Source organism: Eumetopias jubatus, unplaced genomic scaffold (assembly GCF_037043125.1).
Source record: "Eumetopias jubatus isolate StellerSeaLion01/CBP00866 unplaced genomic scaffold, mEumJub1_p1.0 scaffold_6, whole genome shotgun sequence".
In the NCBI taxonomy this organism is placed as follows: Eukaryota; Metazoa; Chordata; class Mammalia; order Carnivora; family Otariidae; genus Eumetopias; species Eumetopias jubatus.
The window spans coordinates 118,648,771-118,663,468 of NW_028274812.1; the positions used below are offsets into that span (position 1 = coordinate 118,648,771).

The 14,698-nt window shown below is 51.6% G+C and overlaps 1 protein-coding gene across 2 annotated transcripts; it reads right to left on the minus strand.

Moving 5' to 3' along the window:
* Window positions 1-822: 822 nt before the first annotated feature.
* KIFC1 (kinesin family member C1) lies at window positions 823-13,394 on the minus strand. 2 transcript variants are annotated; one of them, XM_028120390.2, is made up of 11 exons: window positions 13,077-13,394; window positions 8,139-8,276; window positions 7,848-7,947; window positions 7,066-7,119; window positions 6,898-6,948; window positions 6,293-6,690; window positions 4,851-5,630; window positions 3,882-4,172; window positions 3,708-3,781; window positions 3,484-3,559; window positions 823-900 (listed from the first exon to the last, which is right to left on the minus strand). In XM_028120390.2, the coding sequence occupies exons 1-11, from the start codon at window positions 13,086-13,088 to the stop codon at window positions 856-858; spliced, it is 2,019 nt and encodes a 672-aa protein (XP_027976191.1). In that variant the 5' UTR covers window positions 13,089-13,394; the 3' UTR covers window positions 823-855. The 2 variants fall into 2 exon arrangements, with proteins under 2 accessions (XP_027976191.1, XP_087880162.1); XM_088024036.1 differs by lacking the exon at window positions 13,077-13,394 and adding an exon at window positions 12,640-12,720.
* Window positions 13,395-14,698: the final 1,304 nt, after the last annotated feature.

Below are 14,698 nucleotides of genomic sequence, written 5' to 3' on the forward strand. Positions count from 1 at the left end.
TCACTCTAAGTCCCGCCTCCCGGCCCCAGTTCACGACCCCGCCCTCCATTCACCCTTCCCATCGCCCCCGCCACGCCCTCCTCCCGCCTTTGCCCCCGGCCCCGCCCTCCCCGTGGCAAGTACCCCCCCCACCGCCGCCGCGCTTCTGCGCACGCGTGACCCCTCCCGCGCGCGGCACCTGGGAGGATTGAGCCCCTCCTTTGTGGGGCGGTGGCCGTTAGCGGTTGGCGCGAGCGAGTCAGCGGGCGTGCGTCCCGCCCAGCGCTTCCAGGGCGGGTGCACTGGCCCGGAGAGCTAGTAGCGAGGCGGTAACGCCGCGGAGAGCCAGCCAATGGGCAGCGGGCGGGCCGGCCCTGGCGGTTCGAACGGCAAGGCAGGGAAAGGGCGGGAGGAAGAGCCAGCAGTTTGTGGGAGGGCGCGCCGGCCCCGCCCCTGGGCTCGGGTTCCCACCCTCCCACACCCGCTCCTCCCTCCCACATCCGCCGGAGGAGCGTTCCCGAACGGGGCTGGGTGGCCTGCGGCAAACTAGTGACGGTGGTTGGCTGGTGGGCACATCTTCTAGAGGCGGACAACGGGGAAGGGGGTGGTATGGGAGGCTTAGGCCACCTAGGCTCGAGGTGATGGCCTGATAGGGAGACAGGTGACGCCCTTGCTCTGCAAAACACAATTACTTTGCAGATCCGCGGCTCCCATTTTTACAGATATGGCCCATCGCTAATAAAACCTTTATTTAAAGAAAAAAACCCAAAAAACTGTTCTTTATTTGATAGACCCAGGTCACACAGCGCCCCTCCCCCCCAATAAAGCATCCCTCAGCCGCCCCCCCCCCCCCAACACACAGATCTGGATCTGTCTTCATTTCCTGTTGGCCTGGGCCGTACCAATAACACACTGGTTCACCTGCGGGCAGAGGGTTTAGACAGGAGAAAAACGTTTTCTAAGTAACCAAAATAACAGTTTTCTCTGTTTTTCTGGATTGCCTCCCACCCCCAATATTGGGGCTGCCCTCAGAAAATATTGAAACAGGGGCGCCTGGGTGGCTCAGTCGTTAAGCGTCTGCCTTCAGCTCAGGTCATGATCCCAGGGTCCTGGGATCTAGCCCCGCATCCAACTCCCTGCTCCTGGGGAAGCCTGCTTCTCCCTCTCCCACTCCCCCTGCTTGTGTTCCCTCTCTCCCTGTGTCTCTCTCTGTCAAATAAATAAATAAAATCTTTAAAAAAAAAAAAAAAGGAAAGAAAATACTGAAACAAGGGCTCTGAAGGAGGGTTTAGGCTGGTCTCAGTTAAGGTTAGGTCTATGCCCACTAACCACACCAGGTCTGGAGGAGGTGAAGAGGCCTGACTGAGAAGGGATGGAAGCCACACACAGGAGCAGAGAGAGATGGAACGTCCATTTTCAGCAATACCGTGGCCCAGAGACCCCAAGCCCTCCCACCATTTACTGGTTAATAAATTAGATAAAACATGAACAACACTCATTTAAGAACCAAGGCTCCTTGGAAAATAAATGATGCCAAGTTTAGGAAGGATATGTACAAGATGAATCTAGAATAAAAACTACTGGTTCCTGTCTAAAGGACACAGAAGCCAAAAGGAGCACCCACTGGCCAAAGATGGGGCAATTTGAGCATCAGAAAAAATGACTACAAAGGGTATGTATCAAATCCATAAGCATCTGTAAGATGACACCCACCCAGATAAAAACCCACTTGGTCACCTTTGGAAGTTGCCAAGATACCAACTTCTAATACTGAAAACTGATAAAGTGGGAGAGGGAAAAGCAGGGTTCTCGCTGAGCAGGGAGCCCAATGTGGGGCTCGTTCCCAGGACCCTGGGAACTCTGGGGACTCTGCCTTTCCTATATAGACTGGATTTCAGAGTAACCAAATACATGGCAAAGGGAAGTTCTTTATAGAAGAGACAAGACTAACAAATGTAAAGTGACTGAGAAAATTAAACTCTCTAATGAAATAATGATCTAGGTACGATCACTGTTCGATAAAATCACTAAGTGAAATCACTAGGTCAATAGGGAGTTTTCAAATGTTAACACCCAAATTCCATGATTGATTTTTATTTCATTAAAAGTAAAACAACTGGATATTAGGTGCTCCTGATGCAACAGAAAGTATACTGTACCATCTAAGTTTTCTTGTCAAGAAATATAAGCCTGATTCAAATCTAATAAGCCCCTAAAACTTTAGCGGAAAGAGCATAAATCTCCTAGAGAATTCATGGCATGGCCTTCCCTTAATGTTTAAGTGGCTTTTGGAGCCTGACTTCACACTACTTGGAATGGTCTGAAAACCATGTAAGTCTCTCTTTTTTTTTTTTTTTTTTTTTTTGAGAGAGAGAGCGTGTGCGCACATGGGGCAGGGGGGCAGAGGGGGAGGGAGAGAAAGAATCTGAAGTGGGTTCCACGCGACGTGGGACTTGACCTCACGACCCTGAGATCATGACATGAACCGGTATCAAGAGTCGGACGCTTAACCGACTGAGCCACCCAGGCGCCTGCATCTAAGTCTCCTTTGATCTGGCAATCCCAATGCCAGGAATCTCTCCCTACATAGTTAGATATGACTAAACAAACACAAAATGACATATATCTTGCTACAAGGTTAGCCAACATGCTCTTGTTTGTAATAGAAACAAGGGTGGAAACAATCCAAGTGTCCAGCAGAGGGAACTGGTGGATAAACTTTGGTGCGGCCACACAGCAGAGTCCCATGCAGACATAAAAATAATGGGATGATCTCTGTGTGCTGGGGGCTGGGGGGGGGGGGGAGTAATCTTAGGGATATCTTGTTAAGCAGAACAAAGTACAGAACAACATACATATATATATGAAAAGAGAGATGTCTTCTATATAAGAAGGAAAGGAATAAGCACAAGCATATTGCTTATATTTGCAAGAAGAAACACTGAAAGGGTAAGTAAAATGCTAAATGTTAAAAATGATTACCTCTACCAGGGCTGGTGGGGAGAATGGGGTGCACAGGGGCGGTGGTAAAACTTCATTTGTTGTGTATAGCTTTTATATAGTTTTGACCCCTTAACTACCTATTTTTAAAAAATTAAAAAACCCCAGGGCACCTGAGTGGCTCAGTTGTTAAGCGTCTGCCTTCAGCCCAGGTCATGATCCCAGGGTCCTGGGAATGAGCCCCGCATCGGGCTCCCTGCTCAGCGGGAAGCCTGCTTTTCCCTCTCCCACTCGCCCTGCTTGTGTTCCCTCTCTCGCTGTGTCTCTCTCTGTCAAATAAATAAATAAAATCTTAAAAAAAAAAAAAAATTAAAAAACCCCAAGACCCAATAGCTAAAAATGGATCCAGAGAGATAGTGCCCCAGATGCCCGGCAAATGCAAATCCTTTCCAGATGAATGTGCCCTTGGCCTAAAGGACTGAAGGGGACCCTAAAGGGTCAGAATGGAGAAGCCTACAATCACCCAGGGGTCCTGACAGGGCCTGGGCTTGGTGGTAACTGCACCTTGGAGGCAAAGCGTAGAGAGTTGAGGGACTCAGAGACGTTCTCTTCTAGGGGGGAAATGTTCACGAACATGAGCCTGTGGAGAGAGGAGAGGGGGCCAAACCCCAGCATCAGTGTCTGGGTGGAGCCTGCACCAGGTTCCCACTGTTGCCCCTTTCCCGCCCCTGACCCCAGCCTCACAGTCTCCATTCAACCCCTCCTGTCTGTCTGTCGCTTTCACTCACATCTTAGCGCTGCCACCCAGAGAGTTCTGCAGCAGGTAGGTGAGCTTGCTGTTCCGGTAAGGAACGTGGGACTCCTGCACGGTTGAGGGAGACAGGTGGTTAGGACAGGACAGGGTTCAGCGTGAGCAGCCTCAACCCACCCCAGGTCCCACCGGCCCCCATCCCCATTCCCACCTTATTGCTCAGGGCCATGATGACCAGCCCCAGGGTAGACAGGCTGCTGTTAATGGCTTGTGTTTCCCGAAGGCGTTCCCGTTCCCCAGGGCCAAGGGCTAAGCCAGGGTCCAGCCGCTCGCTCCCAGCCAGGTCCACAAGGCTGAGGGGGGCCCCACACTGCAGGCCCCGCCCAGCGTGCTCCCCAGAGATCTGGAGCTGGAACACGCTGTGACTGCGTGATGAGCGCTCGTTCTGTGACGTGCGGGCCACCGCCCGGTTCTGGCGGGCCACGTGGAGCAGGGCCTCCACCTGGGGACAGGAGGAGCAAGGGGCAAGAGTGGGCAGGGAGGGGCTCAGCACGCAGCCACGTCGGGAGCAATGACCCAGAGTCAGTGCCTGCCCTCTCGAAGATTTCTTTCTAGCCAGTGAAGAGACAGAATGACTAAGTAAAATGCACAGCTACGGCCCGAGAGTGCTGAGGGGGAAACTAGAACAGAACCATGAGGAGCGCGTGAAGGTAGGGTGAGGGCTGCAATTTGAGACAGGATGGCCAGGGACGGCTTCAGTGCCTTCAACTCTGAAGGCAGCGAGGGAGCAAGCCATTCGAGGAGAGGAACATTCAGGCAAAGGCCCTGAATCGAGAATGTGACAAGCTGGCTGGGGAACAGCCAGGAGGCCAGCATGGCTGGAGCGAGCTGAGCAAGGGGAGTAGTCGGAAACGGGACCTGAGATGCAGCGGGCAGGGGCCAGGAAGCCCTCGGCATATGCGTCACTCCACCCCCTCGCTCCCTAAGGCAGACAGATCTACCTTACAGTCCCCCCAGCTGTCCCCCACCCCCGGCCAAAACTGACATGGCGACCCACAGACGCAACCTACCCTTCCCCCATCCTTCCGCTCTCTCCTGGTCCCTCCTCCGTCCACCTACATCTTGTGCCACCCTGCCCGCTCCTCCCCATTCTCCAGGCCCAGTGCCCCTTGGTGCTTACCTCTTTCTCACAGGACACAGGAACATAGCGGGCATTGGTGACAGTAAGCTCCTCACTCCCCGGCCCTGCCCGGCGAATCTCACACTCACCGCCCTGGCCCTTCCGGGTCCCCGTGGCCAGCAGGTCTCGGACAGTCTCATTATAGATCTCTACGTAGCTTGCCACAAAGCTGTAGGTCCAGCCCTGGCCGCCCAGCTCCTGGGCCACAGAGAAGAGGTGCCGCAGGGCCCGGGGGATCAGGCCCTCCACCTGGGGGTCTCCCCCAGGCCCACCCTCCATGGTGAAGGTCTTGCCACTGCCTGTCTGGCCGTAGGCAAAGATGCATACTGGGTAGCCATCCAGGGCTGACTGGACAAGCATGGCAATCTCCTCAAACACTTGGTCCTGTCCACTCCCTGGTGGGAACACCCGGTCGAAGGAGAAGTCGTGGCGGGTGGTGGGGGCTGGCGCCCCACTCAGCGTCCCACGACGATCGTCAGACCGGGAGACACTGAGGCGGGTTGGAGGATCGGAGGGCCCGCCGGGGCCAGAGGGAAACAGGAGGAAGCCTGGGGACGGTGTGGGCTCCCCTGCAAGGACAGGGCGGACCCGGCAGAACACACGGATATTGCCTTTGAGTTCCTGTAGCTGGTTGTGGAGTCGCCGGCGCTCCATCTCTAGCCCATGCAGACGTTCTCCTTGCTCCACCAGTGCGGCCGCCTGCGCTGCAGCCTCCTGACGCAGAGATGCCACCTCCGCTTGGCTGCCTGACAGAGCTGCTTCTGAGGCCTGCAGCCTCCTCTGTTCGGAACGGAATGGACACAGAGGGTGAGGCCCAGTGGAAGAATAAGGACAAGTCATGACGAGGTGGGGGGTGGAGGGAGGGTGGTCCCTGTCCCCGAGGACTTCACAGTCTGCTAAGGAAAGAGGTAAGAAAATAAGAGTCATGGTACCAGATGAGGGAGTGCTCTGGGAACAGCCAAAAGGCGCACAAGGACAATGATAGCTAAGCCGACACCCAAAAGTATCAGAATAAACCAAGGAAAAGACGGAGAACAGAAAGAACGTTCCACAAAGAGGGAAGTGCATGTGCAAAATGCCCTGAAGAGAAGACTGAATCATTTGAGAAACTGCAAGTAATACCATCTAGTTGGTGCTCACCACGGAGTCAAACGGACATGAGAAGAAGAGAGAACGCCACGGGGATTTCTGACCAGGGAAGAAAGAGACAGAGAAGATGGAGGACGACGGGAGACACAGATCCGGGGTGGGGTGGGGGGCTATGAGAGCAGTCAGGGTAGGGGGAAGGGGGGCAGAAAGCAAGACGCAGTCAGGAGTGGGCAGGGGTGGAGAAGGACAGAGGGGTACTGCTGGAGAGAGGCGGCCAGGGACTCCCAAGCCCAGAGAGTCCTCAGGGTAACCCAGAAAGGAGGGGTGGCATTTGGTGAGAAGGTGGCCCTTACCTCCTGCTCCTCCAGCCGGGTGGCCAGTCCCCTTCGCTCCTCCTGCAATCCCAATCGTTCTTTCTGGAGCTCTTGCACCAAGCCCTCCTGTGTGCCCAACTGCTCTTCCAGCTCCAGGACATGGGCCCTGAGGTTCCCCAACTCCTGCTGGCTCTGCTCAGCCTGGGCCTGTACCCTGGCCAACTCCCCTTCCAGTGTCCTGCACTCTGCCCCCAGGGCCCGGGCCTGTTGCTGGGCCTCCTGGAGTTGGTCCTGCAGTTGTTGGTTCTCCTGGTTCAATGTCTGAGTCCTCTCACGGAAGCACTGCAGCTGGGCATTCAGGTCACATAACTGACCCTTTAAGTCCCAGGCCGGACGTTTGGTGGGTTTCTTCCCTCCCAGCAGGGGAGGGGCAGCCGCTAAGATGGACACGGAAAGGACAAAGGTCAGGGAGGTCGTGGCTTTCTATCTTTCGTCCCTCCTAGCCTTTAAGGCCTCCACACCCACTGCTACATCTCTCTCCCCTCCAGACAGGGAGGGAACCAAATGGATTTTTTTGGGGGTACTCACCACCTCCTCTCTTCCCTATCCCAGCCTCTCACCCAATGGTTACGCTTGGCATCTACCTGCAGGCTTCTGGGCAGGAACGGCAGGGCCTGGTTTCTGATTCTTCAACACTAGAGAATCCGGAGTTAACATAAGAAACCACAGCACCAATGTCTTTCCACCTCCATCATCTTCTTTTACACATACCCCCAAATCTCTCCTCAGCCCCAGCTCTGAAGCACTATTACCTGTGGCAATAGCTGTGGAACATCGGGGTCCTGTCTTCTTGGGAACTTTTGGAGCTGTCGGGAGATGGGAGAGGAAAAAGTAGCACAATCAATCTCAGGGTGGCATGAACTCTGGCTGGGCCAGGCGCAGAGTCATTGCTTTTTCTGAGGATTAGAAATAAGATAACTTCCCTCTTCCCTGAAATCTGGCCAGTTCTAAAGATATCCTTCCCAGGACCAGAAATTACTCAAGACACCAAGAAATAAGTTGGACCAAGATAAGCAAAAAGAGCAGGGGGCAGAGCCATGTGTCAAGAGCGCTACCATCTATATAAAAAAAAAAAAAAATGTTGGAGAACATGTCCAGATGTGCTTGAACGCCCACAGAATGCCCTGGAAGGGACAGAACGCCCACAGAACTCCCCTGGGGAGGGGAACTGGGTGGCTAGGGGACAGGGGTAGGAGGGAGACTTTCCTCTGTAAAATGACTTTTATGCCTTTGGAATTTGGAGGGGGTGGGGAGAGGGAGAGGGAGAGAAAGAATCCCAAGCAGGCTCCACGCCCATAGTGGAGCCTGACTCGGGGCTGGATCTCATGATCCTGAGATCATGACTTGAGGCAAAATGAAGAGTCAGATGCTTAATCCACCGAGCCACCCAGGCACCGCTTGTGCCTTTGGAATTTTAAAACAAGTGAAACCTATTACCTATTCAAAATAAGCTAAAATTGAAAGACAAGAAATAAGTGAGTTGAAGAGCACTGGACTTCTATTCCCCTGGTTTCTGCCCACTGCTAGAACCCACCTGTGGTCTGGCCTTGCATCTGTGGTCTTGCAGTGAGGGCTGGTGCTCTGGGGTGGGACGTGGCCATTTTGGTCACTGTGTCCAGTCCTCGCGTCCTTTTCTGGAGACAGACAAGAATGGGGTACATTTACTCTCTCTGATTGGCTTAGATGCACTCTCTCTCTCTTACACACACACACACACACACACACACACACACGCGCGCGCGCACACACACACACGCGCGCGCGCGCACACACACACACACACACACACACACACACACGCAAAGCTTTTCCAAACCCAGCTTACCTTCTCAGGCTCTAAGGCATCCTCCATCTGGTCAGGCCTCCTCTTAAATCTGGTTCCCGGGAGAGGCAGCCGAGAAGGAGCCTTGACCAGGGGCCTCTTCAGCTCTACGTTCCCCCTCACTTCCAACAAGGGGGACCTCTGCTGGGAAAAGAGAGACCCTTCAGACAGACCCTGGAGCGCAAATGTCCCAAGAACTCCCCTTCTTATTCCCCTAGCCTCTCAACCACCACCAAGCACTGATTGAGTACCTCTTGTGCACAAACCGGGGCCCACAGATGATGTGCCAGCCAAAAGGCACAGAGAGGAGTGGGACATAATGCAAAAGTGGGACAAAGCTCTAAGGGAAAAGCTGGACAGATGCTGAACTTCAGCAAAGTTTAAGGGTAGTACTTTTTTTTTTTAAGATTTTCTTTATTTATTTGACAGAGAGAGCATGCACAAGAGAGGGGAAGTGGCAGGCAGAGGGAGAGGGAGAAGCAGGCTCCCCGCTAAGCAAGGAGCCTGATACCAAGCTCGATCCCAGGACCCCCGGATCCTGACCTGAGCCAAAGGCAGACACTCAACCAGCTGAGCCACCCAGGCATCCCAGGGGTAGTACTTAAACAAGCACAGAGAAATGGATACTTTCTTCAGAAGGCAAAACCTCAAACATACACATAATATGGCTGGGAAACCAATAGGCTCTTTCAGCTAGAATGGAGAATCATAAATAAGAGAGAGAGTGGAAGATAGATAAGGCTGAAGACTAGATAGGAGGAGCAGGTAATATTTTACTTATTTAAAAAACAAATTTTTTTTAGAGAGGGAGAGAGAGAATCTTACACAGGCTCCACACCCAGCCCAAGCACCATGTGGGGCTCGATCTCATGACCCTGAGATCATGACCTGAGCCGAAATCAAGAGTGTGATGCTCAAATGACTGAGCCACCCAGTCGCCTCAAGTGGGTAACATTTTAGAATTTGTTTTAAGGGCACCTGGGTGGCTCAGTTGGTTGAGCGACTGCCTTCGGCTCAGGTCATGATCCCAGAGTCCTGGGATCGAGTCCCGCATCGGGCTCCCTGCTCAGCGGGGAGTCTGCTTCTCCCTCTGACTCTACCCCCTCTTGGGCTCTCTCTCTCACTCTCAAATAAATAAATAAAATCTTAAAAATATTTTTTTGTTTTAAATGCTTCCTCTGTATCAACTTAATCCTTACAGCAGCCCACTGAGGAGGTGCTATTATTAGCCTCATTTCGCAGATGAGGGAAAGGAAGGCACTGAGAGGTACAATGGCTTGTCTAAGGTCATCAGTGAGTAAAAGGCAGAGCCGCAGTTACAATCTAGACAGTCTGGTTCTGGAGGCCATGCGTTTAACTGCTAGAGTATAGTGACCCGTAGGACTTTGATGCCAGGCTAAGAAGGAGTTTAGACTTTAGCTTTGTGTATGTGGAAAACCAGATACAGTTTCTGATCAGGCATGTGAAAAATATACAAAAGAGCCTATTTATAAAAAATAATGAGTTGTAAGTAGGCAGACTTGCATGGAGAAGACTAAGAAGCAGCATGACCCAGTTTGGAGACCACCAAAGTACAGATGCGGGGTGGGGGCAGTGTGAAAGAGAGATCCTCTCCTAAGCACCTCAATTCGGTGCCTGGAGATTACGTCCACTCCACGGCTACTCCTGTCTAGGGTGACCAACCATTCTAGTTTGCGCAGAACTAACGGGTTTCTGAGGACACAGAACTTCTCCGTGCTAAAGCCAGGTCCTTCCTATGCAAACCCTACTCTGATCCCACCATCAAGAGAGCACTATGTAGATTGATCAACTTCTGATCTTCACTATAATTAACTTTTAATTCCAAAGCCAGTGTCTCTGCCCTTTGGCTTCCTTCCTTCCTTCATTCATTCAATATTTACTTAGTGCTTGTTATGTGCCAGAAAATGATCTGGGTTTGGGAGTAATAGATGTGATCCCTGCCTGCAAAATACTCATGAAAAAATGGGGGGGGGGGCGCCTGGGTGACTCAGATGGTTAAGCGTCTGCCTTCGGCTCAGGTCATGATCCCAGGGTCCTGGGATCGAGTCCCGCATTGGGCTCCCTGCTCCTTGGGAGCCTGCTTCTCCCTCTGCTTTTCTGTCTCTCTCTCTCCCTCCCTCCCTCTCGCCCTCTCTCATGAATAAATAAAATCTTTAAAAAAAATGGGGAAGAGAAGCATTTAAAGAGATTATTAAAACTTTACTGAGTGCTATCATAAAAAGTGCCCCAAGGAGGGGATGAGCATGTAGTTCAGATGGGAAGAGTGTTAGAGAACACTTCTAAAATGTCTTTTAAGGCAAAACCTTGATGATGAGAAAGAGTTAGCCAAGGGGCTTAGGCCAAGGAAGAACATCCCAGGCAGAAAGCAAGGAGGGGTGCATGCAAGGAATGTCAAGTTGTTCTGTTTAGCTGACACACGGAGTGTGCACGGAAAGTAGGGAGATGAAGGGAAAGGATTGTGGCAATCAGCATGCCATGATAAGGAGTCTAGCGTTTACTGAAGGCAAGAGGGACCATGATGATTTTGTCAGAATAGTAAGACAAGATTTGTACCAAAGAAGCAACGTGAAACAAGGTGAAGAATGAATGGAGGTAGATGAGGGGTATGACAGGCAGAAAGAATGCATCATTCCTTTCTTCCTTCATCCAACAAGGATTTGTTGCACTAAGATTTGTTGCAAGACTGCTCTGTCCCAGACACTGTTCTAGAAGCTGGGGTGAGAGTAATGAATAAAATCCCTGCCCTCCCAGAGGTAACTTTATAGGGCATTCTTTCCAAACTGGAGTACCACAGAAGAATTAAACTCTACAAAAAATGATCCACTTTCTCAATTCTCCATTCTAGATGCATAAGAGAGAAGTTAAATTCATTAGATAAGATGCATAGAGCTTAATTTTCATGGAACTCAGCCGAGAGGGGCTGTTTTAGAAGCTTGAGGGCTAAGTAGAAATCCATCTGAGAGAGGGCGGGCAGTGGGAATGAAGAGGAGGGGCTGGATTACTAGAAACCAAGTATTGATCTAACTAGGAGCTGGCCTGGTGAGGGGAGGTAAAGGGCAGGCAGTGAGGGAGATGGAGGAGTCCAGGCTGATTCCAAGATGCCTGCCACAGTTCCAACAACCAGGAGAACAGGAGGAGGGGCTGGTTTTTCCTTTTTGAAAAAATTTATTAGGGGCGCCTGGGTGACTCAGTCAGTTGAGCGTCCGCCTTTGGCTCAGGTCATGATCCTGGAGTCCTGGGATCCAGCCCCACATTGAGCTCCCTGCTCAGCCTACTTCTCTCTCTCCCTCTGCTGCTCCACCACCTCCTGCTTGTGTGCTCTGTCAAATAAATAAATATTTTTTAAAAATGTATTTTGAGAGAGAGAGTGCACTCGAGTAGGGAGAGAGGCAGAGGGAGAGAATCTTCAAGCTGACTCCCTGCTGAGTGCAGAGCCCTACAATGGGGCTTGATCTCATGATCCATGAGATCATGACCCCAGCCAAAACCAAGAGTTGGCCGCTTAACTGACTGAGCCACCCAGGTGCCCTTATTCTTTTGTTTTTTTTTATTAAACTTTTTATTTAAAACTCATTGCAGATCCATATGAAGTTGTTAAGAAACAACATGGAGAGATTCCAAATACAACGAGATATATTTAAGGATGTTTACAGTGTATCCCTATAGAGAAAACTCTGGAACAATTTGATGCCCAGATTTTTTAAATTTTAGTTTATTGGTTTATTGTCTTTCCTTACTTTAGATTGTGAGCATCATAAGAACATATCTGTTTTGTTCACAACTCTATAACCAGTATAATGTCTGCTACATGGCAGGACTCAATACATTTTTAAAGGAATGAAATTGGATGTCCACCGGTGGGGGAATACTTAAATAAACTGTGATATATCCAGACCACTGGCTTCTATACAAATTAAAAAAAAAAAAGAAAAAAGAAAGGAGTTGGCATTATTTTCCCTGCTGCCTGCAGAAATGTGCACAAAGAATAGAGTTATATAACTTATGACACATTTCCCATCTCCCCATAGAATGGCAGCTTCTCATAGAATGACATCTATAGAGATGACAGGGATTAGTCTTGTTTATTGTTGCATCCCAAGTTATCTACAACTGTGCCTGGTACATAGTAGGTGCTCAATAAATATGAAGCCTACTGTTTTTCACTGTCACAATCATACTGCTCTGCTCTTTAGCTGACAGGATACAGAGAACATCTCTTCAGGTTGAAATTTGTTTTGGGTAAATTTGAATGTGAAATACTAGTAAACAGATGATCCAGACAGGAGCCTTTTTCTGGCACCAAAAGTCAATACACTCTCGCTGTCACATCTCTCTCTCCACTGGAGAGGGGAGGCTGCAGATGGTTGTGGGGTGCAGCAGGGCGCTGATAAGAGAAGAAACTTAAGTCAAACCAGTCTCAGGAGGCAGAGATCTCTGTAAAACCTGGAGGAGAGAGAATGAGGAGTCCTTCCGTTCAGGTTACCCCAATTCCTTTATCCCCTTCCAGCACTCCAAAGCGACAGGAACAAGAGAGAACTGGAAAGATCATCAGCGGGAATTTGGCCTCAGGCACCATTACCCCAGCGGTAGACGGAATTTCAGAACTCCCCCTTCTCGATCACACACTGCAATCGTCGGTAGGAATGGAGAAATAGGTACGAGTCAGACAAGCCTGAGAAATCGAGATGGGAAATCCTGGAGACATGTAAGTGAGGGTGTATGGTACTCCCTGAAATTGGGGGAGGGCAGGCAGACATGCACTCCGACTTCCTGGGGCTGCTCCCCGCCCTCTCCCTCCCTCCTGTCCACTGTGCGGGGACGCACGGACTTTCACCCTCCGAGCAGGCACGACCAAGGCCGGCCGGGATCCGGGGGCTCGTCAGCATCGTGGGCAGGAGACCCAACGCGGCTTCTACTCACCTGCGGCTCCATGTCCAGTTCCCTGCCACACGCGCCAGGGGAGCACAATGGAAGAGGACACGGCGCCGGGGTTCCCGGGACCCCCGGGACCCGCGTTCTCTCGCCGGCTCGCGACACAAAGCACGCGCCCTCCGGGCTCCGGGGGCTACCAGCCCGGTGCCACACCCGCCACTTTTGAATTCCAACCGCCGCCACCGTTCTCACCTCCCTCCGCAAGCAAGGGCCAATCGTCGCCGGCGCCACAGCCGAGGGCCAATCGAAGCGCCCTCCGCCTCCCGAGGCCACACCCCGCCAGGCCGGCACCTTCTCCTTCCTGCTTAGCTGGCGACCGGGAGGCTGGCTAGTCAGTCACACTTCCGGCTCCACTTCCACCTCTCTCACCCTCCCCTCCCGTAGCCGTCGTCGCGCTGCACTTCCGCTCGGCTCCTAGCTGCAGCGCCTTACGTCAGAAAATGCCTGTAACGCGCCGCACGAACGTAGCTAGAATGGGGGCGGGAGCGCTGGAGGAAAGTAATCACGCGTGCGCAAACAGGGACGCGACGAGCCCCCCCCCCCCCCCCCCCCCCCGCCCCGCAACCTAGCGACTGCAGCAGGGAGCGCACTCTTTACCGCCGACTGGATCGTTGTGATTGCGGTTGGTGGCGCGGCGCCTCTCCGCGGAGTTGAACTCCGGGTAAAGCTCCGGCAAAGTGGTAGGAGGAGCCCTCCAGCGAATGTGGGAGTGGCCGCGTCTGCCCCTTCCCCAGTCATTTTGGCATTTTTCACCAGACTTAGGGATGTTGGGTACAGCTTGGCGCTCCTGGAAGCCCGACAGTGGGGATTCGAGGCTCAGAGGAGTTTTCTCTGCAGTCCCCCTCATCAGCCTACCTACTAGGTACCTGGGCGCTGATAATGGTGGTGGGAAGCTGGCTTAGGGCCTACGGGGCCTCGAACCCACGGACGGTATACTGCTTACATTTATGGAATATTTTATGCTTTTCAGGCTGTCTGCATGTGCATTATCTCTTTTAATAATCGCTAAATTCACTGAACTCTTACTATGTGTCGAGCGTTTTGCATCTTTTATCTGCAAGCTGGACAAAGGAGGCAGGTTTAGAAAGGTTAAGTAACAAGCACAAGGTCACACTGCTGATTGGGAGTGGATCTAGATTCTCTTAGCTTCGAAATCCAAACTATATGTTACCTCACACTACCTCCAACAATCTTAGTGTCAAAGACATCAAACCCTTACCTGTGAGTAATTTGCAGAGTGGTTCTACCCATTTATTCGTGGGAGTTTCCAACCAACCTGGAGATGGGACAGGGATTTTATTGATGAGACTGAAAGGCAGGGGGAAATCTGTCTTGGTGCATTTTTGGAGATTGACAGAATTGGAACTCAAGCCACCTATCTTCCAATCCAGTGCTTTAACTTGAATTCAAACCTGCTTGGGGAGGGAGCAGACTGTGGGGAGACACAGAGTCTGAAAACTGGGGGTCATCCCCCAAACTTTGATAGCTTAGGAAACTTACAAAAAGCAGGAGCTTGAAAAGAAGAGAGAGAGAAGAGGAGTGAGGGAGGAAACAAGAAGACCAACACTTAATGGATGGGTAAAGAGGGAGAACTGAGAAGAAACATAACA

What these genes read in the sequence shown, in the direction of transcription:
- KIFC1 (XM_088024036.1), bottom strand. Translation starts at nt 12,705, where the DNA reads ATGATCTTTCCAGTTCTCTCTTGTTCCTGTCGCTTTGGAGTGCTGGAA. An exon ending in CTGTGTCCTGTGAGAAAGAG is followed by an intron (nt 4,173 to 4,850) that starts GTAAGCACCAAG and finishes TCCTGTCCCCAG; the next exon opens with GTGGAGGCCCTGCTCCACGT. An exon ending in CTCTACGCTTTGCCTCCAAG is followed by an intron (nt 901 to 3,483) that starts GTGCAGTTACCA and finishes CTCTGCCCGCAG; the next exon opens with GTGAACCAGTGTGTTATTGG.